The sequence below is a fragment of the Aethina tumida genome, chromosome 1 (genome assembly GCF_024364675.1).
Source record: "Aethina tumida isolate Nest 87 chromosome 1, icAetTumi1.1, whole genome shotgun sequence".
In the NCBI taxonomy this organism is placed as follows: domain Eukaryota; kingdom Metazoa; phylum Arthropoda; class Insecta; order Coleoptera; family Nitidulidae; genus Aethina; species Aethina tumida.
This window is the reverse complement of record NC_065435.1, coordinates 75,397,999-75,423,859: the sequence shown is the minus strand read 5'-3', so window position 1 is coordinate 75,423,859 and position 25,861 is coordinate 75,397,999. Positions and strand designations below refer to the sequence as shown.

Below are 25,861 nucleotides of genomic sequence, written 5' to 3'. Positions count from 1 at the left end.
TATTCCTTTTCAGCTTACATAAATAAAGAAAACTTGTATTTTATTTTGTATCCTCCTATTTATTCCTTTTCCACTAAATTACAGATTTATTTTGATTAATTAATTAAATTTTACATCTTAAGTGTCATAAAATGTTTTTTTTTTATGTCCTTTAGGTCATCTAATCAGATATTTTCTTTCAGCTTACATAAATAAAACTTTATGCAATTTTCTGTTCATATAATTATTCCTTTTCCATTAAATTACATATTTATGTTAATTAATATAAATTTTACATTTTGTGTCATAAAACGTATGCTTCTTATGTCTTTTATATAATCTAATCAAATATTCTCTTTCAGCTTACATACATAAAATAAAATTTATTATTTTCTATCCCCTATTTGTCCCTTTTCCACTGAACTACAAATTTATATTGACATCTTGTGTGTTGTAAAATGTGTTTCTTATGTCTTTCAGGTAATCTAATTAGATGTTCTTTTTCAGCTTAAATAATTAAAAATAAATTTTGTTTTATTACCAAAAAATTAAACTGATTGATTAATTTCGTATTTATTATATGTTATGAAGTTGATATTCTTATATAAATATGTACATTTATTGTAATAAAAGTGTAATCTTACGTTCTTTATTGTATTATATTATTATGTTAATCAATTTGTATTTGCTTGTCCTATATCCAAATGTACTTATTTATAAATAAAGTTATAAATAAATACATTTATTTATTTATTTATTATATTTATTCTCATAAAACTAAATTTATATGCTGATAAATTGAAACTTAGTATAGTGCTGCATTTATTCAGCGACGATGAGCTTTGTAGTTTTTAAAAATTGTTGTTTGAAAGAATAAAATTATAAATATTTCTAAATGAAAAACTTGTCGCCATAAATGCAGCGACAAGCTACCCCACTAACCAAATTAAACTGTATTTTAATTGTGTAAAGCTTGTCATAGGATTTTCAGAGTTGTATAGAATTGCAATTTTGAATTGTGTCCTATCTGATGACGCACGAAATGCAGAAACAAGTATTTATTTATTTTTTAATTTATCAGTATACAAAGGTATATTATTATTAAATATTATACATATTTTAAATTTATCCATTATAAACTTTGAAAATGTTCTTAAAAATTTGAGTTTATTTTGATACAATAACAGTTTCTAAGTTGTCGTATCTTTAGTTAGGAATATATTTCCTTCCATTCAATTTTTTCATTTCTTTTCATAATTTTATGGATATTAGTTTCTTAAAACAAAATTTTTATTAAGAACAATTCAAATAATTCATTCAGAGTTTGAAAATAGGTCTAATTAATAGAAAGGTTACATTATAAAATTATTTTTAATTTGAATTTCGCGATTTATATATTAATTTCCAATTATATATCAACTAAAACTCGCACCGAGTTTCATATACCCAAGTATATGTGGTGCTATAGGGACACTTATTTACTTCGTGGCTGATATAAACGTGTGGGACCACTGCAGTTGCGTTCCGATTCAGAAACCGAACCGTGCCGAGTCCAAAGGTGTCGAACGTGTCTTACGAAAATAACCAGTTCACTGAATGTCGGTTTACTGAATGGCCACACTGAGTCCAGAATCAATTTACAAAAAATGATCCCTCACTTATGTAAGGAAAATTGCTTCATCAATTTATAAAAGAGTATACTTTTTTAATTTAAATTGATGAAGAATACAGTTTAAAATATAAAGCTTTAATGAACATAGATATAAATAAATGGCTTCGAATAAACCGAAAATTGGTACAGTTCAAGTATTATATAGTTCATTCATATTCATTTCTGTTTGTTGGTTTAAATATATTAAATTTGTATAATTAAAACACCAGAATTCACGGAACATACATTTAATTTTAATTACATAAAATACAATATCAAAAATTACATAAATTAATTAATACTTATAATCATAAATCACAAAAATTATAATACTGTTAAAAATTTAATGTCACGATAAAGATGTATAAATATACTGCTTAAATACATATAGAGATTCAAGTGTAAAAGTATGTAAATATGAAAAACATGAGTTTGTTGCTGTGCGCAGCGGAAGTACAAATATAAAATCACATTTTAAAATGCAAGTCTCACAAAATCGACAGTAATTCCCTAAAATCTAGGAGGGAGTAAAACTACTAAGTCGAGTATTCTGACTGGAACAACAAGGTTAAGAGGCTACACGTGCGTTTATTCAATACTAGCTTTAGTGGCAAAGGAAGTAAGTGAAGAAATCTCGCTCGGAACAGACTCGGTGGGCAACCTGCTGAACTCCACCTCCTCGCCGTCGTGCGTCAACGACTCGCTTGGCCACTGTTTGTGGCTTGGTGCATACAACATGAGCATGGCGCAAATGTAGACATTCCACATGCCATAAACGCCCGTAAAAATAACCGAAGAGAGTTCGATGTCCATTTCGTCGTCCCATTTCACCTGCCCTTCGGCCACCTGTGACAAAATAAACGAGACGATGGTGACTCCGGCGCAGATCACGGTAGCGAGCATTAGGAAGTTAAATCTGTAAATGATACCTTCGTAGTGTAATCGTCTGGCCTGCGACATGCTCGGAAGCACCGAGCGTTTGATGCTGATGTTCTTGAACACGCGCCAGATCATGTAACATAAGAAAATAAAGTACATACTGGCCGATATTCCTGCCAGTATAACGAACGACAATGCGAAATGGGTACCGGTCGGTGTGGCCCAGATGGAGTAAAACGGATTGACCAGCTGCACTCCTCTTTCACACAAATCAAAAATTAAAAGAGACAGACAACCGACCGCAATGGTGCTTAAATGTTTCCAGTACATTTTCAGACAATTCTTCTCGCCGTTATCCTGAATTAACATGTGCTCACCAGCGAAAACCAACCAGAAAGACAACAGCATGGCATAAAAAACGCCTTGCCGGATGTCACTGAACACCATCATATACGGCATGTCGAAATACAAACTGAAATATTCGATTGGAAAGTCTAGAATTGCCAATGTCATACCGAGCGAGAATAGCATATACTCCAGAAGCGCCGGCGTGCGATCCAGGATGAAAACGCGCCTCCAGAACCAGGCGATAATGCCCACAATTATCGGGAAGAATACGGTCTTAAGCGACACCCAGACTCTGGTGAAACCGCCATTCATATAGATTATGTTGAGCTGCACCTCGTGCACGCGCCCCAGCTTGGTGTTCGCGTTCTCAGGCAAACGTAGATTTAACAGGTAATAGTCGTGGTATAAGTTGCCCAGCTCGAACAATGGAACGATCGAACAATCGACCTTGTAACCATCGTGTCGTGCCCCGGTGTTTTCGTCGGTTTCACAGTCCATGTGGCGGATTTCGGTCGAATTTGCGTACAAACTCCATGGCGTACGGCCCGATTTGCTTTCGTCGCTGTATCCCAGTCTTGCTTCCAGGGTTAGTTCGATTGTCGGATCGGGTTTGTAACCGGCCTCATCCTCCTGTTCAAAATTCACTAGGCCGACCAGCTTCTGTTGCCAGCGCGAGAAGTCGAAGTTATAGTGCGGCATTTCAAACACCATGACCTGGGATAATTGTTTTATTGTATTATGCGGTAAAAAATGTTACCTGTCTTTTAACGCAGGTAAAATGAATGATGAAACTGGGTGTGATGGAGTGGGTACGATGATTTTCGAGATGAATCTTTATTAGTTTAGGTGTGACAAACAGGATTTCATGGTTTATTGTTAGACAAATATTTAAAGTAAAATATAAGACAAAATGGTGTGACTAAAACGGGTAAAAAAGTTAAATTCAACAACGGAATAAACTATAACTTTTAATATAATTGGGAATATTTTTATATTCGAGGTATTCGTGCTTTCCATTAATTAAATTTCAATATTCGAGTATTTAATATTCACATAAGTCTATTTATATAATTTTTAATTTTAAAAAACACTGCATCGTAAGTTAAGGTAAATATTTGACAATTTAATTAAAAGAGTGATTATAATATTTTTTAGTTTTAAATTCGCAAATTTTAAAGCCATTAAGCCACTCAGATATTATTGAATAAAAGAATTAACATATAAGCATATCAACAAATTCATTATTAAAATTCAAACTTTCACCATTTCGAATACTCAAATAGTATCTCGAATATTCGAATAATTTTACTATGGATTGAATATAATATTTTTCGAACTAAATTTACAAATATTTGGTGTTCTGCTATAAAGACCTTGATAAATTAGTATAAAAATTCAAATAGCAACACAAAAAAATTAGAGAACAAACATTTACAAATACAGAACATAAAACAAGGTATATTACAAATATAATGTTCTAACTCACACAATGATCAAAACTTACAATATTATTGCTGCTCATACCGACAGTGTCGGTTTTGAGATTGGTGATTTTCCTCTTACAGTCTTTGGTGAACCACCGTCCAGGTTCATCTTTGAGGCCAGGATTATCGTCGTAGCAAAAAGTCGCGTAAATATTCTGGAAATTGGCCGGACTGGGCGCGATCAATCCAACGAGGAAACAAGCCACTTGAAAAACCAATAGAATCGCCACCAATACGTTTAGCTTGCGCCCGCTCAGGTTCTCCAAAATCGTACCCGGCATCTTCGAGAGCTAATGACTGATGGATCTAGTTGCTTCGCATTCCAGACGGGGAAATGAAAATAAACAATCTAGCTTGGGGAACTAAAATTCTTATGTTGGTGGAGGTGGTTGTGATATTTCTCGGTATATTATGTGTAGTCTGAGTTGCCTAGATTTATTATGAAAATTGATTCTAACCTAAAAGACCATTTGTTATGACAGTTGAGTTATACTAAGATTTTTCTTGTGAAAATGTTGCGCAATACTTTAAAACTGTGCTACAACTTATCGAAATGTACCAAAAACAACCCAACAACTACCATAAAGTAACGTAAAAACAAAGTCAACCATCACGTATTTTAATATTTGCATTTCAGTATCCCGGTTAAAGCGGCTCAACTTTTGTCAAATCCAGTTAGACAAATTTCAACCAGCAACAAATTAATGATGTTTATTCAAACACAAGATACCCCAAATCCAAACAGTTTAAAATTTTTGCCTGGAGTACCAGTTTTAGAACAAGGACAAACCATAGATTTCCCCAATGGACAAGCAGCATTTTGTTCACCTCTTGGCAAACTGTTGTTTAGAATTGATGGCGTCAAAAGTGTATTTTTGGGACCCGATTTCATAACAATTACCAAAAGCGATGATGAAGTTGACTGGAAGATAATCAAACCAGAGATTTTTGCCACAATTATGGACTTTTTCGCAAGCGGTTTGCCGATTTTAAATGATGCTACACCAAATTCAGACACACGTAAGTCAACATCATTAACTTTCACATCACTTTTTTAAATAAATTTCTTTTAGAAATTAATGAAGATGATTCAGAAATAGTCCAGATGATAAAAGAACTTCTAGATACTAGGATTAGACCAACAGTACAAGAGGACGGAGGTGATATAATTTATATGGGCTATGAGGATGGCATTGTCAAGTTAAAGATGCAGGGATCATGTTCAAGTTGTCCCAGTTCTGTGGTCACATTAAAAAATGGTGTGCAGAACATGTTCCAGTTTTACATACCAGAAGTACTGGGAGTAGAACAAGTGTTTGATAAATCTGATGAGATTGTAGAGAAAGAATTTGAGAAGGTAGAAAAAATGATTGAAGTTAAAGAGAATAGTAAATAAGATGCAATGAATTAGTTTAAAATATTGTACATAATAAATGTATTAAATTTTTACTGTTTACAAATCTTATTAATTTGGGACAATGGGAAAACATCAAACTATCTGAGGGGAGAGCAAGAGCATGCAATAATCTTGTTGAAAACAAATGCAGTTTAAATATTCATTCATATAAAAAAATGTAAAATATTTAATAATATTAACTATTATATAAATCTACTATTAAGGCACATAAAATTGATATCTAATAATCACTAGATTAAAATTATTTAGAAAGACTGAAATAAAAAAGAATAGTAAATAAAGTAGAAATTGCTATATAATAAATCAAGTGTGTCGAATTTCTGCAGTGACTGTTCATTCAACAACATATCAAAAATGATTAGTGTGTCAACAAGAGATCAGACCAAATGTTTAAAAAAATTTAAGCTCGTATTTTTAGGAGAGCAAAGCGTGGGTAAAACCTCTCTAATCACAAAGTTCATGTACGACAATTTTGACACCAGTTACCACGCCACAATAGGCATTGATTTCCTATCTAAAACCGTTTATTTGAAAGACAGAACTATTAGACTTCAACTGTGGGACACTGCAGGACAAGAAAGATTTAGGTAACCGTTGTTTACGAAATCTTCTCGATATTTACCGTTCAACTTAATATAGATCACTTATACCGTCATACATACGAGATTCTTCGGTTGCTGTCATTGTTTACGACGTGACCAACATGATATCGTTTGTCCAAACAACAAAATGGATCGAAGACGTACGTAGAGAACGTGGGGATGATGTAATTATTGTGTTGGTCGGCAATAAAATTGATTTAGATCATCTGAGGGAAGTTCCGAGGGAAATGGGTGCTGTGAAGGCTGAACAGGAAAATGCGTTATTCATTGAAACCAGTGCGAAAGTTGGTTACAATATAAAACAGTTATTCAAGAGAATTGGCGAGGCTTTACCAGAGGACGACGATATTAATTTGGGACAGAGCGAACACGAAATCAAACTGTCCGAGGGCGACAGTACGGAAAAGCAATGTTCTTGTTGATGTACTAAATAACAACCAATATAGTTTATAATTTTCGTTTATTAGTTTTAATTAAAAACAAAATAAAAAGTTTCTTGAAAACAGAAACACTTAATAATATCAACACGACATACAAATCCGTGTGTCAGGCACATAAAAAAAACAAATCAAAATGCTCCGACATTGATCCTAAATATACACAATCTTAAATCTAAAAGGACTTCCACAAATCACTCAGTCAAATTCACATAATCCAAAAAATTCCATCCCATTTTAAATTTGTGGATTCCCGTAACCTAAGTACTAAACGGGACTAGAGCTCGATCTGGAATTGGTCTTCGTCGTGATGGTTTTGCTTTGGCGTGGTGTACTGCTTCTTCGGGATGTGCAGGCCGTTCCTTGGTGACGGTCTGTTTGGACTTCCCCTAAGCAGGTTCTCGGGAATGTCGTATGTCGGTGGCGTTTTTGAGATCGGGGAGTTCTTCAAGTTCATCAGAAAGTTCCTTTCGTACACAATTTTTGTTCCTGAAACATATTTCATGAACATTTGCGAATTTGTTTACAAGAACAGGGTTATCGAGCAAACCTTGTATAACAATCTGCATTAATAATATTAAAATAATGTGTCTGGCATGATTTAGCGTTAAATATAAATAAACGGTGGGTTGAAGCAGACCTTCAACTGGCCTTAAAAGACAACAATTACAGTATATGAGCTGAAAAAAAATAATATATTACAGTAGGAACTTTGCAAATGAAGAGGTTCTTAGCTAGCTAAGATAAAATCAACAGATGCCGATTAAAAAAAAAACTCGCTTTCGTCTAATTTAAAATGTGTTCAAGGTCAAGCCAATATTTCAGCCACGTGTAGCCAATATTTGTTGTGCTTGTCGTCGACGAATTTGCATCTGGATTGCGTAATTCGTTTTGTACAATGAACTCGAGGAACATCCGCCAGGTTTTTAGTTTTGAGTTTTGCAAATATTTGAATTTGAAAAGATCACAGTAAATGCGCAAAACGTTCAGAAATAAACGGCTGTATAAACAAAATATGTAATCGTGCAAAAATAGCCGGCGATAATTTGAAAACAAATTGGATTTAATGTAACAAATTGGCTGATCACTTTTAACATCTCTTGTATTTCTTGTGTAGAAAATTAACGTGTACGAATTTATTTATATTATAAATTTTGTAATTCTATTTCTTATGCTCTGTAATTAAACATTAACAATATTAAACATAACATAAATACTTTAAATACTTTCTAAGGTCTTAATAATCCATTTCAAAATTTCCAATCACTCATAAACAATCAGTTATATAACTGACCAATTTTCGGGCTATTTAAATTAAAAAAAAAATCAATTTCAAAACAATCTTTTGTTGCGAAACAACTTGTTATTAATTTGAAAAAAGTAAATAGGAAGGTAAATTTGCTTCCATGTGCCTTTATCGACTCAGTTTTATATCCATAGTAAAACGCACGACATTCGACAATTTTAATACCTTATCGAATGTTATAAATAGTTAGTGGTAAACATATTACGCAACGTTTGTTTGTGGATGTGTTTCTCGTGTAGACGACCTATAAATTGTTTATTAACTCGTCCACAAATTAATTTCACTGACTAATAGTATTAATGTTACATAATAGATAGTTTTCCATCTCAGACATATTATGTTTACCATCTATTCTGAATGATTAACACAATGGTTTTTTGTACTTAATTCTAATCCAATCGAAGGTCATACAAGCTATTTCTATACAAGTTTCGCAAAGAGTTGAACGAGGAAGTTGTGATCCTCCAGTTTAAATTTAAACGTTTTACAACAGCAGGTGGTTATTTATAAAGCGAAAATGGGTCAAGCGACTGGTTTTAGATTTGAATGCAAATCTTTTATCTCGCTCTCTTTGTCTTATCGGTTTATTAATTGAATTTTAGTTTTTTTCAACACAGATGTAGCATAAAAAAATGATTAATCCAAGGGCGAAACGATAAACTGTGAAAATGATAAAAATAATCGTCGTGGTTAAAAATATTTAATATAAACAACTAGTAAATGATCATATCTAAACTAATGATATGCGTGTTAAAAAGCATAGAACGCATTAGTCAACGTTTTTGCGATAAGAAATAAAATAAATATTTATTTTAAACGCGCACAAGCCCTATCTTATCGTCGCATTATTCCAATGAGTCTGGTTTATGCATAATATAATCTGTTAAACTAACTTTGTTTAAATTTTGTACATATAGTTTATAAGCTTACAAATTATGATACTTTATCTCACGCACCAATTAAATTAGTTTAGTTAATAATGCAGCAGTTACACAAAGTCCGTTCAAGATAGTTTTAAATATGAAGAAGTGTCAATTATTCTTACCACCAGGCGTTGTGGAGTATAAAGTGCCGCCGGGCGTGCTCGAATACTGCGAGGGTAGTTCGGAGGGATCGTTCAAAAAGACTTTCCTGGTGGGAATGGCTTTAGAATCGGTCGCCTGTCTGGCAAACGGGGACGCGGACATGATCACAGACGAATTTCGTCGGAAACGAATAAATAATAATAACAATAATAATAATAATAATAATATAAAAAAAAACTGATCGAACACGCAAACGAAACTGAAACCGAATCGTACGATTGAAATTATATAAACTCGGGTCCCCCCACAGGTTTTTGTTTCGGGTGCGAGTGCCCCACTATTTTTAAACGTGTAAACAACTGCGATGTTGTATGCGCGATATTTTCGTTTCGGTTTTTGGTACGCACGTGGTTAACGACTCGTTCTAACGCATGTACTTTTACATATGTTATTTATTGTGCCTGATATTAACAGGAACTGACTAACTAGGTGGCAAGTTTATTCGTGGGTTAATTGTTAATTAAGCACACTACGGTTTTTGATCCCTAACATTTCGACTTTTGTATATTTTCTTTTATATTATTTTAAAATATGCAAAGGCGATTTAAACAATTTTTTATTTCTACCTAATATCTCAGAGAAAATTTAATGAAAAATTGATATTTTTCAAAATAAGCGGCAAAGAAATATAAAATCTGAGCCTTCGAAGATTGTTCATTGTGTGGCGCTAAAAAAGCAGACAGTGATTTACACATTCACAAATTAAGGTTAAAAGGAGCGGCTGAACCTGTAAACAATAACAAATACTGTTGACGACGTGCAGTTCTCCATGGACCCACCGTACGATTTTGGACAACTGCGTTGCCAATTCTTGTCCACTCGATAAAATGAGCATAATTTTATAAATTTCTTACTCCTATCCAAATTTAATGATTATTTACTTGTTGATCTATTACTTACATCCCTGATTTTATATATGTATTGGGGAAGTGTGTGACAAATAAATAAATTTATTAGAAATTAGAAAGATTTTGTTTCATTTGTGACGTGTTGACGAATCTGTTATAGACACAATTATAAATTACTTTATTTTTAATCCCAATAACAATGAATCACTAAAATCAAAGTTGTTGTCAATTAAAAAACAACCATAAACATAAACAAAAACATTGTAAACAATACGGTAAAATGAGACGTAATAGATTTAAATTTATCGCTGGCCACGTGTTTTATAACATTTGTTGGTGTAGTTGAACTGACAACATTGTTTTAAGCCATATAGATAAATTATTATAATAAATGAAATCAATTTACATTTTTTATTTTTCTTACGGAAATGATTGGATCCTTTTAGCGTCACGAAAATTGGGATGATGAAATGTGAATTACGCTTTCGTTTGATGTTTTAATTCAAGGATTCAAAATTTTCATTGAACATTATGAAAAAATATAGAGGAAAAATTGTATGCAAGTTTTGCCCATTCTAATTAAAATTTTTTCGAATCTCATATTTGAATATTGTGCAACGAAACCGGTAAAAACTGGTATTTTATCTAAGATTTATTTAAATAAAATACCTCCTTTTTGTATCATAAATATGAATTTATGTAAAATTGTCAAATTATACAGTGCATTTTTTAAATGTCCTTTTAAATTGGTGCGGTTAAAAAACGATTTTGATTAATGGAACACGTTTTATTATTCTAAACGTTTCGACAGAATAATCAATTAACAATTTTTAACTAAATTGCAGACAAAAGTTGTGAAATGAACGCCAGACAAAATTACCAAGAATAAATTAAAATCCATGAACTTTCATTTTTACGACAACAAAACTAGTTTTATCATTTCCAATTAATATTTAAGTTTTATTGTTTATTGTCGACACGATTAATGCAAAAAATAAGGTTGTAGCGTGTGTTGGTATTTAGAATATTTTTACGTTGGAATAATCGCATAAAAAGTTGTACTTACATACGATTTATTTACAATAAACACTGTTATAAGGAGAGAGGATATTGATTATTTCGTTTTAATTTATGGTAAACATCTGAGTAATTCGTGGTAACAATTATAGAAGCATTTACGTTTTAAAAAAATAAACAATATTTTCTACATAACATACTACATACTTTCATTAATAAAAATTATTAAATTGTAGTTAATAAATAAAAGAGTCGATTTGTTTTAAAATATGTTTATTCAAAAACAATTGAAATAAATTATTTTATATACAATAAAGTCGATGCCTTACCGTAGATAACAATCAGTACTATAGGCAAATAGAATTTATCCTCAGTAAATTAAAAGTTCGAACCATACATAACCAAAGCGACTGATTGTCCGGCACTACACAAGATTAATGTTAAATTATCCTACAAAAAGAAACTAGAATGTGCGAGAGAATATCAAGTAAGTAAATTGTTCAAACACTAACACAAATTCGGATACACACCGTCGCCAAATTACAATTAAGTACACCAGTTCGAGCGAGGGGGATCACGTCCTGTTGTGATGGTTCGATTTTTACACCTGGACAAAGTCAGTAATAAAATTTGAAACTTGATACAAGCTTACGGTCAAGTCGTCGGACAATCTACCGGCGGCTATGTTGAATTTTGGGCCTTCCTGCGATGGTCGTAGTTCACCAGTCTCTGGCCAACCAAATACTTGTCGTTCTTGATGTGTTCGTATAATTTCTTGAACTGGCGCACCTGCATCAAAACCACGACGGAAACGGCCAACACCAACAATAAAAACGGGTACAGACGTCTGGCAATCAGATTCCTCAGGTGCAGATTGGTCACAAAGATTGGTACGATTGAATAGGCCAGAATGTATGGTACAGCCAAGGCCAAGCCGAAATGGATGATGACTGGAACCGCCAGCTCCTTAAAAATAAAACCTAAATTCATATCTCTGATGCCGTCTCTGTACGCCCTTTCGATTGCATTCCGCAAGAACCAATCCGGTCCCATCATTGTTATGGCGCAGGCTATTTTCGTATACAGCACACCCAAGGCCCAGTCCTGCCAGATGAACAGGATCGGCGTCTGGTGTATGGGAACGCGCAACGGTATAATGACCACCAGCTCCAACAGCAATCCGAACAACAATGGTATGACGCCGAGAAGGAGGACGCTAGCAACAAACGTTTTCAAACCTAGCATGCACCATTGCTTCAAACGCTGCATCATCGCGGCCCTGCCTTGCGGCAACCATCCTACCACCAGTGTGATGGCGCGCGCCTTCAGCCAGCACAGATACAAGCCGCATGCGGCAGTGTACAATTCGTGCACTTTGACCTCGGTCTGCGCCTCAGAGGCGGACAGTTGTGGACCGGGGGGAGGGGCTCCGACCAACCACAGAGCCATCACACTGCGTCCCAACCACACGGGCAACGTCAGCGCAATCAGACTGGACACTATCAGCGATATGCAGATGGCAATCAGCAGGCCGAAGAGGCGTGCTATGAAGAACGACGGCTTCTCGTACGGTATGTATCCTGAAACATGAATGTGAATATACCTACAAGTTAGTTGCAAAGAAGTTTTCAGTACCGGTCGGAGGTTCCAACATGTGCAAAGCTTGGTGAACGGCTCCCAAACCGGCTGCGGGTTCGGGCAAGTTTTGATCGGCCCTCCTGGCTCCATTTCTTCTGTTTTGGCCGTCTCCCCCAGCTCCATTGTCGACTGGTACGGCTGGCTTTACCTCTGCGTCGCCGAGCAAATATGAGTGGATGTTGAGCAGCCACGACACAGCGCGACACCAGTTGCGAACGAGACCCTTGAGCCACACTCTGGTGTGAGACTGTTCTAGAAGGGCGGGAAGAATAACTTGGAGAAGGAGCAACTCCAAAGACAGTTCGTTGATTTGAGTCTCGTCGTTAAGAGACACAGTGTAGGGGAGGAAGTTAGGGAGCAACCACTTAAGCACGCGAATAGGCAGCCACAACATCAGTAAAACTGCACTACCTATCACAATACAAAATAATTGCTAATAAAGTTAAAAAAGATAACTAATAACATTTGAAAACTTACCGAAGATTACGGCGGAAATTAGGAGTTTTCTAGTGTGTTCCAGTATGGGCAAATGAATCATCTCTTGAATTGGACTAAAATCTGGGTCGTTGAAGTTACGTAGGAACCACAGAACACCTGGACGAAGGATCTCCCTCAACAAGAGGACGAAAGAGGCGAAATAGTAGACGTAGACCATGCCGATTAACCAGTGGATGAAGATGGAGGTGCCCGGCGCCGCACGGTAGCTGGCTTCGCGGTCCTTGAGAGTCGCATCGAACATGGCAAGCGAACAAATGTCGAGCCACCAGCCACACACTAAGGGCAATATGCCGATCTCAAGGACCGAGAGTAGAGACACCTTCACCACCAGGAAGCACAGACCCAAGATCCTTTTGGTTCTGGAATATATGCTAGGAAATTTAAGGGAGGTATTTAAAAAACGGAATACTTATAATAAATAACTGAACCACTTTATATACGATGGGATAAGATGCGTCATTATAACTTACTTATAAAAGCCGAGCCAACCAGTAATGCGGTTGAACAGCAGGAACAGCAAACCGACGGTACAGTACCCGACCAAAGTTGTTAGCAAACCGTCAAAATGGCTCGTCAAATCGGTCTCCTTGAAGCCCAAAAGGGAGACAGTCAACGCGCCGAAATGATAAGGCGCGTAAGCGAACACCAAGATGAAGAGCGTGTTCAGCGAGATGACCCAGAAGACGTGCTCGAGGAACATCAGGGAGCCGTCGAGGCCGAGCAAACGTTCCCATGTTATTTCTTCGGCGGCCCGGTCCCACTCCATTGGTATCCAGTTGTTGTCGTCTCCGACCACGTTGCCCTCGGCGTCTACCGCCCCATTGGCGACAGCCCCTCCGTCACCGCGCGCTTCTTCGTTGTCATCACGTTGGTTTTCACCTTCAAAATATTGCAATACAATGTATTAATTTGTGTAAATGAATAAGTATAGGGGGGGGGGGTCTCCTATACATATTATAGGACCATTACCAGGGACTCGGCCGTTTGCGGGCGCGTCGCCTGCTTCTTCTTCTTCCGGTATGTTATCCAATAAACGGGGCGGAGCACCATCTTCTCCGAGTCCCGGAGCCGCCCCGTTCTCCCTAGCCAACCACTCCGGGTTGCCACCGTGCACGATTTGTTCCCGCAACCAAACTAGACCAGCGAAGGCGAACAAGGTGCACAATACAACGAAGCAACCTTGAAAAATATCCGAAACGATGTTCTCAGTTGATAACATCTCAAAGGGAAGGGTCAAAATTGCGTCCAAAGTTCCAGTGAACAGTGATCTTAAATAAAATCCGTTAAACTTTATTTTTTAATCAGAAAATTTGTCAGTACCTGTATATTCTGCATGCGGTTAGGGGCACGACACCCAACCAAGCGATCGCCACCAAAGTATAGTGGAACCAGTACTTGACGGCAGTTGCGACCGAATTGACGAGGCCACCGAGAAGATCCCGCAGTGGCAATCGGCGCGGCATGTCCGGCGAATAGATGGGTGTGAAGGAGAAACGGTGGCCGCATAGTTCGCAGTATTCTTTGCGCGAGTAGCGCATCCACTGCATTAGGCACTCCTGATGGATCCACTTGATACTGCCGGTGCAGATGCACGGATGGAACAAGGGACGGTCGGCTACACCCTCAGAGCGGCACACGCGGCATATGTCACCGTTGTTACCCTGTTCTGTGTCCATTATTATTTGGCGACTGGAATTTATAATTGCTTATTCCACAAAATGCTCTATAAAGTTATAGAAATATGGTTAAAATTTTATTTTACTACAAATTTGTAACTATGTAAAGAGTTTTGACATTCACATCTAAAAAACAAAATACATATATAATATACAAATAAAAATACTTGTAAATTATCTCAGTTTAAATAAGTAACTTATTTATTATAATTATCTACAATTATCATATGTAGACGTTACTATATAATCGGACAATGTTAAATTCGCATTATTTTTATCAGTATTATGTTGCAAATATGTCTTTAATTGATTTTCAGTGACTGCAGTTATAAAATGGTACTAAAAATAATCACGACCTACAATTTTGATTAACAAATCATAACATGTCATTGTAATAAAAGAGATAAACCCCCCTTGAAAAAATAAAAAAAAAGGATGTGACTGTGTTGAGGTCACTATTAATTATTTACGTTTCGATTTTCATTATAAATATTCGATAAATTTATTCATATATTTGTAACGATTTTATAATTATATACATAAACGATTAGTCTCAATAATTTTTTAATCAATTTGGCAGAGAGTAACAGAGGAAAAACTTACCCAAGTATGCAGGTCTGGATGTTTTACAAAATCGACATATTTAATTGTCCAATGACAATTAACGATAATTACTGTTGTTGATGCACAATAAACTAATTAATTTATCATCAATATTAGCTTAAATTTGCGTACTGAACGTATGATATACTTTTGACAATCTTGTTGTTTTGACGTTTCCAGATTATTTTTTTATATTGCGCACTTTCAAAAATGAAATTCCCTGTCACTGTTTGTGTCTATAGTAACATATTTTCATTTATTCTTGCTATAAAATTAAAAAAATTCAAAATGTTTCTTAAAAAGATACATTAAATTAATTTAGAATTAATACATAATAAATAAATACAATATCTATTACTAAATAATTAAAACAACTACAATTATAACGAGAATTCGTCTCTAGATATCTGAGCCACAGTTAAACTAACCTAAAAACCTTTAAATATAATTTCGCGCCAATTAATAGTGCAAGATAGGAGATTTTATTCGTTTTATGGAATATATTAGGTAGAGATTAAGTTTAATTGTGATCAGTGTTAAGTGCACAAAATAATCTTTTTGAAATATGAAAGATTTAACCCATTATTTTACAAGCCCCACAAAAAGCCAAGAAATGATTGTTGTAAACAATCAAGTAAATACGAACGAAAGTACAATAGAAACAGCGGAAAAATCGGAAAAAAGTGAAACAACTGCAGTTTTAAAAAAGAAAAGAGGTAGAAAAAAGAAAATTAGAAAACCTTCTGATCCAGCAGTGACAACAATTAGTGAACTTTTATCAAACAACTTGAGTTTAATATCACCAAACAACAGTTACAATGAATCCGTTAAGGAAAACATTGACACACATACAGAAAACACTGACAAACAAACAGAAAATAACGTTGAAAATGGCATAAATGAACCTGCAACTGAAGACAGTGAAATCGTATCTTGTGAATTGAATGTTTCAGTTACAAAAGACGCTTTTTCGTTCATGATGGAGGCACGAGCCAAAAGCATTGGCATGAACTCAGAAGGAAAAGATAAAGAAGAGCTGTCGCCAAAAAGTAAAGAAAATAAGGAGAAAATAATGTCGAGGAAAAACCTATTACAGAATTGGGCTGATTCAAAAGGTGCACTAAAAAGGAAACGAGAGGAGGAAGAAAAGGAACAATTTGTCAACAATCAAATGAACAAAAGGATAAAAAGGTTGAAGAAGTTATTGCAATTAAACAAACCTGAGGAAGATACACAGAAAAGAAAACAGGAGGATTTAAATGAAGAGAAAAATGATTCACTAAATTGTATAGAAGTTAGCCCAAAGCCAGATGTACTTAATGATGAAGACAACAAAAATGAAAGTGAGAAAAAGGAGATTATTAAAATAAAAATGTTCACCCCCAAGTCAAAGAGAAAAAGCTCAAAGCTAAGTTTAAAGCAAAAAGATGACACAAGTGAAACTCCTAAAAGAGGGAAGAAAAACAAAAAGCATCAAGAGGAAATTATAGATGTAGAATCGGTTGAACAGACTGAAGAAATTACAGTAACAAATGATAAACTAAAGGATGAAATTATTGTGGATGTCAAACTTATTGATGTGGAACCCATAATTAAAAGCAACACTCAAGAAGAATCAGTTGTTCGCACTCCTAAAAGGAACAGAAAACAAAAAGAAACATTGCAAGCATCTAAACCAAAAGAAATAGGAAAAATTGAAGAAGTATCAGCAAGTGCAAGACCCAAAAGGCAAAAGAAATTAACTGAAAAAGCGAAGAATCAAGACATTCTAGAAATAGATGAAGATTCAAACGACAGTATAAGACCTCGAAGGACGCGCAAAAAGATCGATTATTTCGAAGAAACAAGCCTTGATTCGGCACCAACGACGCCACGATCCAAAAGCAAAGCAACAATCTGGAATCTTGACTCTGATGAGGAACAGGAGCGGACAAATGCCAAGAAAAGGAATTCAAAAATTGCCCCAGTGTTTCTAAAAGCAACACCTAAACCGAAACTTGATCCGGAAGTCGCGGAAGCGAGAAGACAGTTTTTGATGAGCGGGATTCCAGATAGTTTGAAAAAAGTACGCGAGAAACAGCAAAGGTAATTAATGTTGTACTTACTTGTTTGACTGATGATTATGATCGATTGGATTTTGAAGTTTTTGACATTTGTTTATTGTTTTAGAGTTCAGGAAAGTATGGACTACTTTGATGTTTTTCCGAAAATTCAACATGTGCAACAAAAGTGCGAGTCACCGTTTTGGACGTTGCCTAAACCTGATTTGCAATACAAGACCTTGTCACCACTAAAAAATCAATCTAATATAGTTTGTAATGACTTGATTATAAAACAAAATACTAAGAAAAAGATACAAGTACCTGTGGAAGAGAAAATAACAAAATATAAGCAGTATGTGGATGAGATCAAACAACAAAATCCAAATTATCCAGTTTATAAAACCTTTAGACAAATATTGGAGAAAAGCGGTTACAAAACATTGCAAACCGATGAGAAAAAAACCAAAAAACGACGATCAAAATCGAAGCGAAAAAGTGTAGAAATTGTCGACACAACAAAAACAATTGACCCAAAGAATTACGCAATGTGGACCGAAAAATTCAAACCAGAATGCGCCGAAGACATTCTGGGCAACAGTTCTGCAATTACAAAACTAAAAAACTACCTAGAAACGTGGCGTCAATTTAGCAAGGAGATAATCTCGAGAAAAAAGAAGAAACGTCTCGATTCTACGAGCGAATCAGAGTTTGAAACAACAGACGGCGACAGTAGAGATAGTACGAGATTACCCGGTACCGTTTTCATCCTAAGCGGGCCACCTGGCAGTGGTAAAACGAGCGCCGTCTACGCGATATGCCAGGAATTGGATTTTAAAGTGTTAGAAATTAACGCTTCCAGTAAACGAACGGGTAAAAAATTGCTGCAAGATATGCATGAGGCCACACAGTCACACCAGGTTAAAAATCAAACGGGTTCGATGCAAAACTTTCTGAAACAGACTGAGCAACCGAAGGATGCGAAGACGAAGATGTGTTTGATTTTGATCGAAGATGTGGATTTGATTTTTGATCAGGACGATGGTTTTATACCGGCCTTAAATCAATTGATTACAGCGACGAAACGACCCATTATCATGACTACAACCGACGTTAATTCTGTGTATGCACAAAAATACGTTGCTTTGTACGAAACTGTTAATTTCTTACCGTTGACTTCTTTTGTGTTAAGCACTTGGTTGAGACTAGTTTGTCTTGTTGAAGGGTATCTTGTTGATCAAGATACCTTATCCATGCTTTTAGAAGTGAACCGTGGAGATGCGAGGAAAACCTTGTTACAATTGCAATTTTGGCTTCAGTCTGGAGGACAGCTACATGAGATAAACAAGACAGTTATTAAAATAAAGGATAACAGGCGAAGTTTGGAATTTGACGTACATGATGACAATTCCAATTTAAATTTAGATGAAGAAACTGTTAGTAAAGAGCAACGATATGTGCATTCCTACATTCTGCATTCGTGCGACGATCTTATTCCTTATAAGTTGAGTTTAGGAATTGTTTGGTGGAATTTACCTGCACTTTTGTCGTTGCCTGAAAACAATGATGACAGACTGAATCGGTTTAAAAATTTTCCCAAAGTGGAGGAAAAAATAAATTTTGAATGTACAAAAAATAAAGATTTAAAAGAACTGAAACTAGTCGCCAAATTTTATAGACTGCACGACAATTTAGCGTACGCAGATGAAGTGTACAGTAAATTTGGGTTCAACAACGATTTCGAGCCGTGTCTGAAAAACAACATGCCCAAAGTCAAAGACAGTTTAGAACTGGATGAATGTAAAACTGAATACAACGATAGTATTGAGACCATAACTGATTTAACACACACATTAATCAACGAAAGCTTCAGAAGATACGGCAACGATCGAAAGTATTATTTAAACACGTCTCTACCTACTCCGACAGAAAAAAGGTTTGTTAAGTTTAATATTTCTCAACATTTGTTTTATCTTTTTTTTTTTATTGTAGGTGGAGGGTGAAAAATTTTATCTGTGAAGATATTTTACGGGAGGCAATACCCCGAGGAGTGCAGAAGAAGTCCTTAGCTGTGGATTATTTACCTAATTTAAGGACGATTGCACGATCCGAATATCAGAGATCGTTAACCAATACCAAAAGAGGCAATAGATTTAGGCATTATTTAAAAAGTATGGATGTTAATTTAACTGAGGTCCGATCTAAACTAGTTTGTAATGTTTTAGTTTCTGATGATTAAAATTGTTTTCATATTGTTACTTGTATTTATTATGGAAATTTTGGTAAATGAAATAATTTTATAAAACAATAACTCTTTATTATGCCATGGTAAAAATTCCTGTACAAATGTAAAAAAATCTACAATATTAAGTCCTAAAACAGGAACCAAGTTAATAAAATTTTATAAAAAAACGTCCGGTTAAAATGCATGAACATGAACAACAAACCTTCAAATATATAAAATTTGTAAATACATAATAAAAATTAAATAACAAAAAAAGAGTTTTAATAAATAATCTTATCCTTAAAAGACAACTAACGTAATTTTGTACTGATTTGTTCGACAAGAGCGTCCACTCTTTCGCTTTGACCTTTAAAACTTCTCGGGTCCGGTCCGATCATTTGGATCAGTTGTGGCACCTCTTGACCTGAGATTTGAACGAACTTGGACAGTGCCTTTAAGCATCTATACAATTGTTCCTCGTTCGGGTTTGACTTGAAGTACTCCAAAAGTGACATAGTCAATTCAACTGCCACGTCGTCAAAGACCTGAAAATATAAAATGTATTCAAATACAATTTTTGTTAAGACAAAAAAGCACACAAATGTAAAAATTAGCATAAATGATGAATGATAATGATGTAATTAGAGAACGGATGAGATTAATGAAGACACCAACACGTTCGGTACCTTTGATAAGCTGCCTTTGGGTAATAACTGGCGAATGCGAAAATTTTTGAACATTTTCTGAAAACACAAATCTCAACAGAGTACCACGTCGATAACTGACACAAATGTTAGTGGTGCAATTTGCGAAAGCAGATTAGTCGATTCTTTAGCGAAATAAGATATAGCAGATAGATACAGACCACCGTTTTTACCTCCTTGCAGGCCAAATTGTGGATGATGGCGGCACCGCGATCCTGCAGTACCGGCGAATCGGATAGCAAACAGTGCACGGCTACTTTCGTTGTCACCCTAATATTACTGGTTTGCTGGTTGTTGTACGTCCACTCAGAAATGTACATTAACCATTCCGATGAGCTCAGATTTTCGAACATGTTGGCAAACTGCAAATGAAAACATCAGTGACAATTATTTGCAACATTCATGACGAAAGCTCAGACTAGATGGTGAGAGGAATGTTAATAGAATTACGCAAGTACATTACATTATGTTGGACGCCCTTTATCAGAGACTTAACTACACGAACTATTTGACCTACTACTGATGTCCGAAAGCTTCGCTCTAAAATATGTCTATAGAACGATAATCGTGGGTTATGGGTTGATGGGGATAGCTAAATCGATATGTAAATATTGAGATCAAAATGTTCCAAAAAATATTATCCATTTTGGATTTCAGGATGTAGATGGTAACAAACGCACATGAAAGGAGAGAATAGACAAATTCTGTATGATAGAAATAGTGAAGAACTTGATAGCACTACTGATCGCCAAAGAATTTTCAATCGGCAAAACAGAGGTTGTGTACCTGAAAAGACGACACGAAAATATACAATAAGGTCGCAATGGCGACGCCACTCGATATCACTAATGACAACAAAATGTTTCTTTTAAAGAAAAAAAAAAACAACTCTACAGGTCAATTTATAAAATGTTTCTCCACATCTAAATTGTTTCTTACAAACACCTGTTTGTAAAAAATGAATTCGAATTTATTTTATATTATATTTCTTGTGTTCTGTAAATATTGAAATTTTTATTATTTATTACATAGAATAGACTTTGTTACCTATTGTGAATTTACTATAATAATAATATGAATTATACCATATTGGTTAGTACTATTTCCAATAATGAAATTTGATCTTTGATCATTATGAAAGCGTCTGGGTATCCCCAGATAAGATAAGCTGCAAAGTATTCTCTAAATATTTAAAATTTAATATTTTATAATAGAGGTACGAATGTATACGTGATTATAAAATTGTTATAACATACAGAAGGTTTCATTAAAATTAATTCAGAAGAGAGAACTTTTTACTTATCTATTGTATTAAAATAAATAATACTAACAAAGAAACCATCAAGTAATATGACTAGGGAATAACGTGCATGATAATTTTTTTTAAATATTATAATAACGCTACTATTAAAAATTTCAGAGTGTATCACCATTATTCTAACAGAAAATTCAAGATCAATATTTTTCATCTCATTAACTTACTCTTACTTTTAAATTTATTGCGATAAGAGACAACACAGTCAAAATGGGAATCTAAATTGAAATGAAAATATAACTTTATCAGTCTAATAAATGAAGTCACAAAATAGGTAACTACTAATTATCTATTGTTTTTACTATATCTTTAACTTTTTTTCCAAAAATTGTTTCTATTACTATTTCATTTTTGAACTAATTTAAAAGAGTATCATATATTTAGATTCTTCGTTTTACATATCATATGATGTTGACACATTAATTTTTAAATTTTCAGTTAATCACTTCTTATATAATGTATTATTCCAAAATTAATTTCAATAAATTTTTAGGTCCATGAACATTATCAAATATACTATAAAAAATTAATTTTTTCCTTTGTTTATTTTCTCAAAATATCATTTTATATTGCTTTATGAGAGCCAAAGAATATCTTCACGGTATTTTGCTATTAACATGTTTTACTCAAAATAACACCATTGTATCGTTATTGCTAGAGGAGATATCCATTACTTATGGTACACTTTACATACGACACATACCGATCAAAAAGCGTTTGACCCGTCTGCATTTTGAGAGAGGCATAAAGCACGACAGAGATAGTAAAATGTTTGTTACGTAGTAGGAGACTTTTACTATCTCTGTCATATAAAATGTCTTTCTCAAAAGTAGGTGCAAACGTTTTTCTATAGGTATAAGTCGTGAAAACCATTTCTTGGGTATCTTGTCTGGTCCATTATATGTTCGGGGAAGTACAAAGTACAAGAAGCAACCAGTAATAATGATACTAATTTTAATTAATATTATTATTTTAAAAAATACTTACAAAAAGTGAAATGGCTATTTGTTCCTCGGGACTGTGCCTGTCGATGTCGAAGGAATAGTTCATAATGACGTGATCTTTCCTGTCACCATGTAAGACTAGAATGATGTCATCCTTTAGTGCGGCAACTGCTAAAATATTAATCACTTTCACCCTAACTTCCACCGGTAATTGTTTGTCGTTTAACAACCGATCTACAAATTAAAACATTATAATTACTGCAGTTTACAATTGATAACACATACTGAGGTAATCCAGAAAACCGTCGCTTAAAGCCCAACTGCCTTCGCCACCGATCATGTACTGTTGTAGTTCTTCAGTTGACCTCTGCTCGTCTTCGGACAATTTTCCGTCGATCAATGCCACCAGCGAATCAAACTCCGCCTTCACCTGTTTTACATAACATAATATAACACTTAAATAAACGTTACAAAACTAATCTTACATCAATTAGATCCTTGTAAACGATCGGGGGCTCTCTGGACTTTTTTTTCTCCTCCTCTTCTCTACGCTCCTCCTCTTCCATAGCCAATGCCTGTTCGGAGGGCAAATTTTCCGACCCGTTCACCGTTTCTGTTTCCATTGTTGGTTCCTTACGTTATAATTAATGGTTTGATAACTATTTTACATTACAATAACAGTTTTCCTTACGTCTAGTTCGATGGATGGGGCGCCTCCTTCCTTGAGAAGTTTCTTGCGCTTTTTTTCGCGTTTGCGCTCTTTTTTCGCTAGTTTCTCCTTGAGGGTTTTGCGCCGCTGCTCCAACAGGAACGAGTTGTACCTGTGAAACGAAAACATTTTGAAAAATACCAGCAATTGTGATTAATTTGGATCGTAAGTTCAATACTTACATTGAAAAAAATTAACGGTCCAGGTGCGAAAATACTCAAATACAAACTGAGCAGTTAGTGACAATTTGCATGACCTTTTTTCGAAATTTCTATATGCAAGACACGGTTACAAAACTAGATGTTAAAATATTAATAACAATATCATTAACAATGATAAAAACAATTGTGTTAAGGCGTCAAATAATATTCAATAAAACCAAATTTAGACAAGTAAAAACATTTTCGAATTTTTCAAAATTTATTTATATTTGCCCACTACAGCAAAACATACACAAGTCGAATTGAAGTACAAAATCAAACCAAACGACAAATTTAAAAGTACAACACTTGCGTGTCCTGTTCTACAAAACAAACGAAAGCAATCGGTGAATCGCCTAATTATTTACAAAAACGTCTCAAGCTGGTTAAAAAGCGAAAAACCCGATCGTATAAACACCCTCATTGCCGCCGTTTATTAGAAATGTCTGACCTTGCTTCTTCGATTTGGGTGTTGAGTTGATCGAAATCGGGACTCGGCTCCTTGGACGATCTGTTCCGTTCTTCGGCAATCGGACGCGCGCTCTTCTCCAGCTGCGCTACCAACGCGGGTATCACGTTTAGCAGGCTGCTTTGCAGCACCTCGTTGGGCAGATCTAGGATGTATTTCGGTATACTTGAGCCGCACAAAAATTGCGCTATTTCCTCGCTAAAGTTGTTGCAGTTGTGAGTAAATAAACTGTATGTGGAAGCTCTGAAATATGCGTAACGATCACACATAATGAGAACATGATGAAATAAGAAACTTACAAATAGGTGGAAGTGGATAAACCGTTAAGGTATTCAATGAAAACACTGTATGGTACTTGAGTTTCACCTAACTTTTTGATTTTAAGGGGTTTCCCTAGCGCGGTGCCGGCCTGAAACAAATAACAGGGGGAAATTCTAGAACGTTCTGCCACATACTTGAGTCACAGCTAAAATCGAACTGCAATTGCTTTGAATTGTAGCCAAGATACTGTGCCTTACAAATGTGAAATGCCATTAAACCCATTAATTAATTCAGGTTTTCTAATTATATTATGTTGAGAGGTGCTGTAAAAATTCTGGCACGTTTTTGGAATATGAATTGAATGGGAGTTTGTACTTACTGTGGTGTTAAATTAGTACACTGTTAGTTGATACTGAAATTGTAAAACGGTGTGGACATAGAGCACTTCAGATTTGTATTTATAGAACCATTCCAAATTTAGGATTTAGTTAAACATGTTTTAGTGCCATCTAACAAGAGTAACCTAATCTAAGCACAATAGCTATTTTTAAATTTCAATTTATAAATATACAACAGTCGATTGAACATAAACAAGAGATTAGTTCATATACATACAGGGTTGCAGCTTTCGATTCCGCTTGATCCGAAGAAGTATTCCCGATTATAAACTACGACAGAGGTGTGCCAAATTCCGTCGATTTGTTTACCTAAAAATTCTAAATTTTTTTCACATGTATTTTTCTTGTGATTTTTCTCACCGATTAACATTTGCGACATTGACGACGCAAATCCTCTGGACAAGTCGTAGATGTACAATTCGACTGTGTGCGACATTTTCAATACAATTTTACACAAGTAATTCTAATTTTAATTGTTCGAACCGAAGAAATTTAATTATCACACGACCTGTCAGGCGACTGTCAAATTTACACAGGGAAACACGCAATGTAATGTGACCATAGACAGAATAAAACACCGAACACAATGATTCACAGGTTCGTTCTAGAGGATTCTGGACACGCGGAATGTTTCGTATTGCACATTTGGATAAACGCCACAATTATTTAAAATTCATCTCGCTTAGAATGGACATAATCGAGTTGAGAAGTGGGGTTTTAAGTCACATTCTAAATGCGATTACCTGGCTGTCGGATGCACGAAATAGTTTGCAATTTAATTTTAGATATCGCATTTTATCGCTTTCCCGTGCCTCATTCGATATAAGCTAATAATACGCATTTATACGTTTTTTTTCTTATGCAAGTATATTTTGCTCATCAAAAAAATAATCGAAATTTTTTTTATTTTTAATTTTATCACAATTTGAAAATTTAAGGTTATATATACAAAAAAAATTACAATAATTTTGTGCGACGTTTAATATTATTTGACTGGGCTAAATATTAAATAAATTAAAGTTAAGTAGCAATTTAGAGAATATATTTTAATTATTATTTTAATATATTCGTCATAAATAATTGTTAATCGTGTAGGTAATAAAATCACGAATTTAAAATATGAAGTCAGC

The 25,861-nt window shown here is 34.8% G+C and overlaps 7 protein-coding genes across 9 annotated transcripts; 3 read left to right on the top strand and 4 right to left on the bottom strand.

The window, feature by feature from the left end:
* Positions 1 to 1,862: 1,862 nt before the first annotated feature.
* On the bottom strand, positions 1,863 to 4,704 carry LOC109601553 (protein wntless). The gene is made up of 2 exons (XM_020017794.2): positions 4,362 to 4,704; positions 1,863 to 3,571 (listed from the first exon to the last, which is right to left on the bottom strand). Exons 1-2 carry the CDS (start codon positions 4,620 to 4,622, stop codon positions 2,219 to 2,221), a joined length of 1,614 nt encoding a protein of 537 aa, XP_019873353.2. The 5' UTR covers positions 4,623 to 4,704; the 3' UTR covers positions 1,863 to 2,218.
* A 64-nt stretch (positions 4,705 to 4,768) lies between these two features.
* On the top strand, positions 4,769 to 5,788 carry LOC109601558 (NFU1 iron-sulfur cluster scaffold homolog, mitochondrial). Its single transcript, XM_020017799.2, has 3 exons — positions 4,769 to 4,927; positions 4,979 to 5,361; positions 5,415 to 5,788. Exons 1-3 carry the CDS (start codon positions 4,854 to 4,856, stop codon positions 5,735 to 5,737), a joined length of 780 nt encoding a protein of 259 aa, XP_019873358.1. The 5' UTR covers positions 4,769 to 4,853; the 3' UTR covers positions 5,738 to 5,788.
* Positions 5,789 to 5,929: 141 nt separating this feature from the next.
* LOC109607016 (ras-related protein Rab6-like) lies at positions 5,930 to 6,818 on the top strand. Its single transcript, XM_020023543.2, has 2 exons — positions 5,930 to 6,345; positions 6,398 to 6,818. The coding sequence occupies exons 1-2, from the start codon at positions 6,113 to 6,115 to the stop codon at positions 6,780 to 6,782; spliced, it is 618 nt and encodes a 205-aa protein (XP_019879102.1). The 5' UTR covers positions 5,930 to 6,112; the 3' UTR covers positions 6,783 to 6,818.
* On the bottom strand, positions 6,804 to 9,349 carry LOC109601566 (eukaryotic translation initiation factor 4E-binding protein). The gene is made up of 2 exons (XM_020017807.2): positions 9,149 to 9,349; positions 6,804 to 7,286 (listed from the first exon to the last, which is right to left on the bottom strand). The coding sequence occupies exons 1-2, from the start codon at positions 9,288 to 9,290 to the stop codon at positions 7,075 to 7,077; spliced, it is 354 nt and encodes a 117-aa protein (XP_019873366.1). The 5' UTR covers positions 9,291 to 9,349; the 3' UTR covers positions 6,804 to 7,074.
* A 1,960-nt stretch (positions 9,350 to 11,309) lies between these two features.
* On the bottom strand, positions 11,310 to 15,646 carry LOC109607015 (E3 ubiquitin-protein ligase MARCHF6). The gene is made up of 7 exons (XM_020023542.2): positions 15,469 to 15,646; positions 14,510 to 14,878; positions 14,159 to 14,457; positions 13,660 to 14,068; positions 13,169 to 13,560; positions 12,689 to 13,102; positions 11,310 to 12,633 (listed from the first exon to the last, which is right to left on the bottom strand). Exons 2-7 carry the CDS (start codon positions 14,863 to 14,865, stop codon positions 11,735 to 11,737), a joined length of 2,769 nt encoding a protein of 922 aa, XP_019879101.1. The 5' UTR covers positions 14,866 to 14,878; positions 15,469 to 15,646; the 3' UTR covers positions 11,310 to 11,734.
* A 288-nt stretch (positions 15,647 to 15,934) lies between these two features.
* Positions 15,935 to 19,761, top strand: LOC109601541 (ATPase family AAA domain-containing protein 5). The gene is made up of 3 exons (XM_049962903.1): positions 15,935 to 17,553; positions 17,638 to 19,443; positions 19,500 to 19,761. The coding sequence occupies exons 1-3, from the start codon at positions 16,034 to 16,036 to the stop codon at positions 19,744 to 19,746; spliced, it is 3,573 nt and encodes a 1,190-aa protein (XP_049818860.1). The 5' UTR covers positions 15,935 to 16,033; the 3' UTR covers positions 19,747 to 19,761.
* A 41-nt stretch (positions 19,762 to 19,802) lies between these two features.
* LOC109601562 (uncharacterized) lies at positions 19,803 to 25,468 on the bottom strand. Of its 3 annotated transcripts, XM_049962935.1 has the most exons (11): positions 25,092 to 25,468; positions 24,949 to 25,040; positions 24,372 to 24,481; positions 24,055 to 24,315; positions 23,386 to 23,515; positions 23,180 to 23,326; positions 22,980 to 23,124; positions 22,738 to 22,928; positions 20,609 to 20,797; positions 20,418 to 20,474; positions 19,803 to 20,276 (listed from the first exon to the last, which is right to left on the bottom strand). In XM_049962935.1, exons 1-11 carry the CDS (start codon positions 25,165 to 25,167, stop codon positions 20,043 to 20,045), a joined length of 1,632 nt encoding a protein of 543 aa, XP_049818892.1. In that variant the 5' UTR covers positions 25,168 to 25,468; the 3' UTR covers positions 19,803 to 20,042. The 3 variants fall into 3 exon arrangements, with proteins under 3 accessions (XP_049818892.1, XP_049818897.1, XP_019873362.1); XM_049962940.1 differs by lacking the exon at positions 20,418 to 20,474 and having other exon boundaries at positions 25,092 to 25,463; XM_020017803.2 differs by lacking the exon at positions 20,418 to 20,474 and having other exon boundaries at positions 20,597 to 20,797; positions 25,092 to 25,455.
* Positions 25,469 to 25,861: the final 393 nt, after the last annotated feature.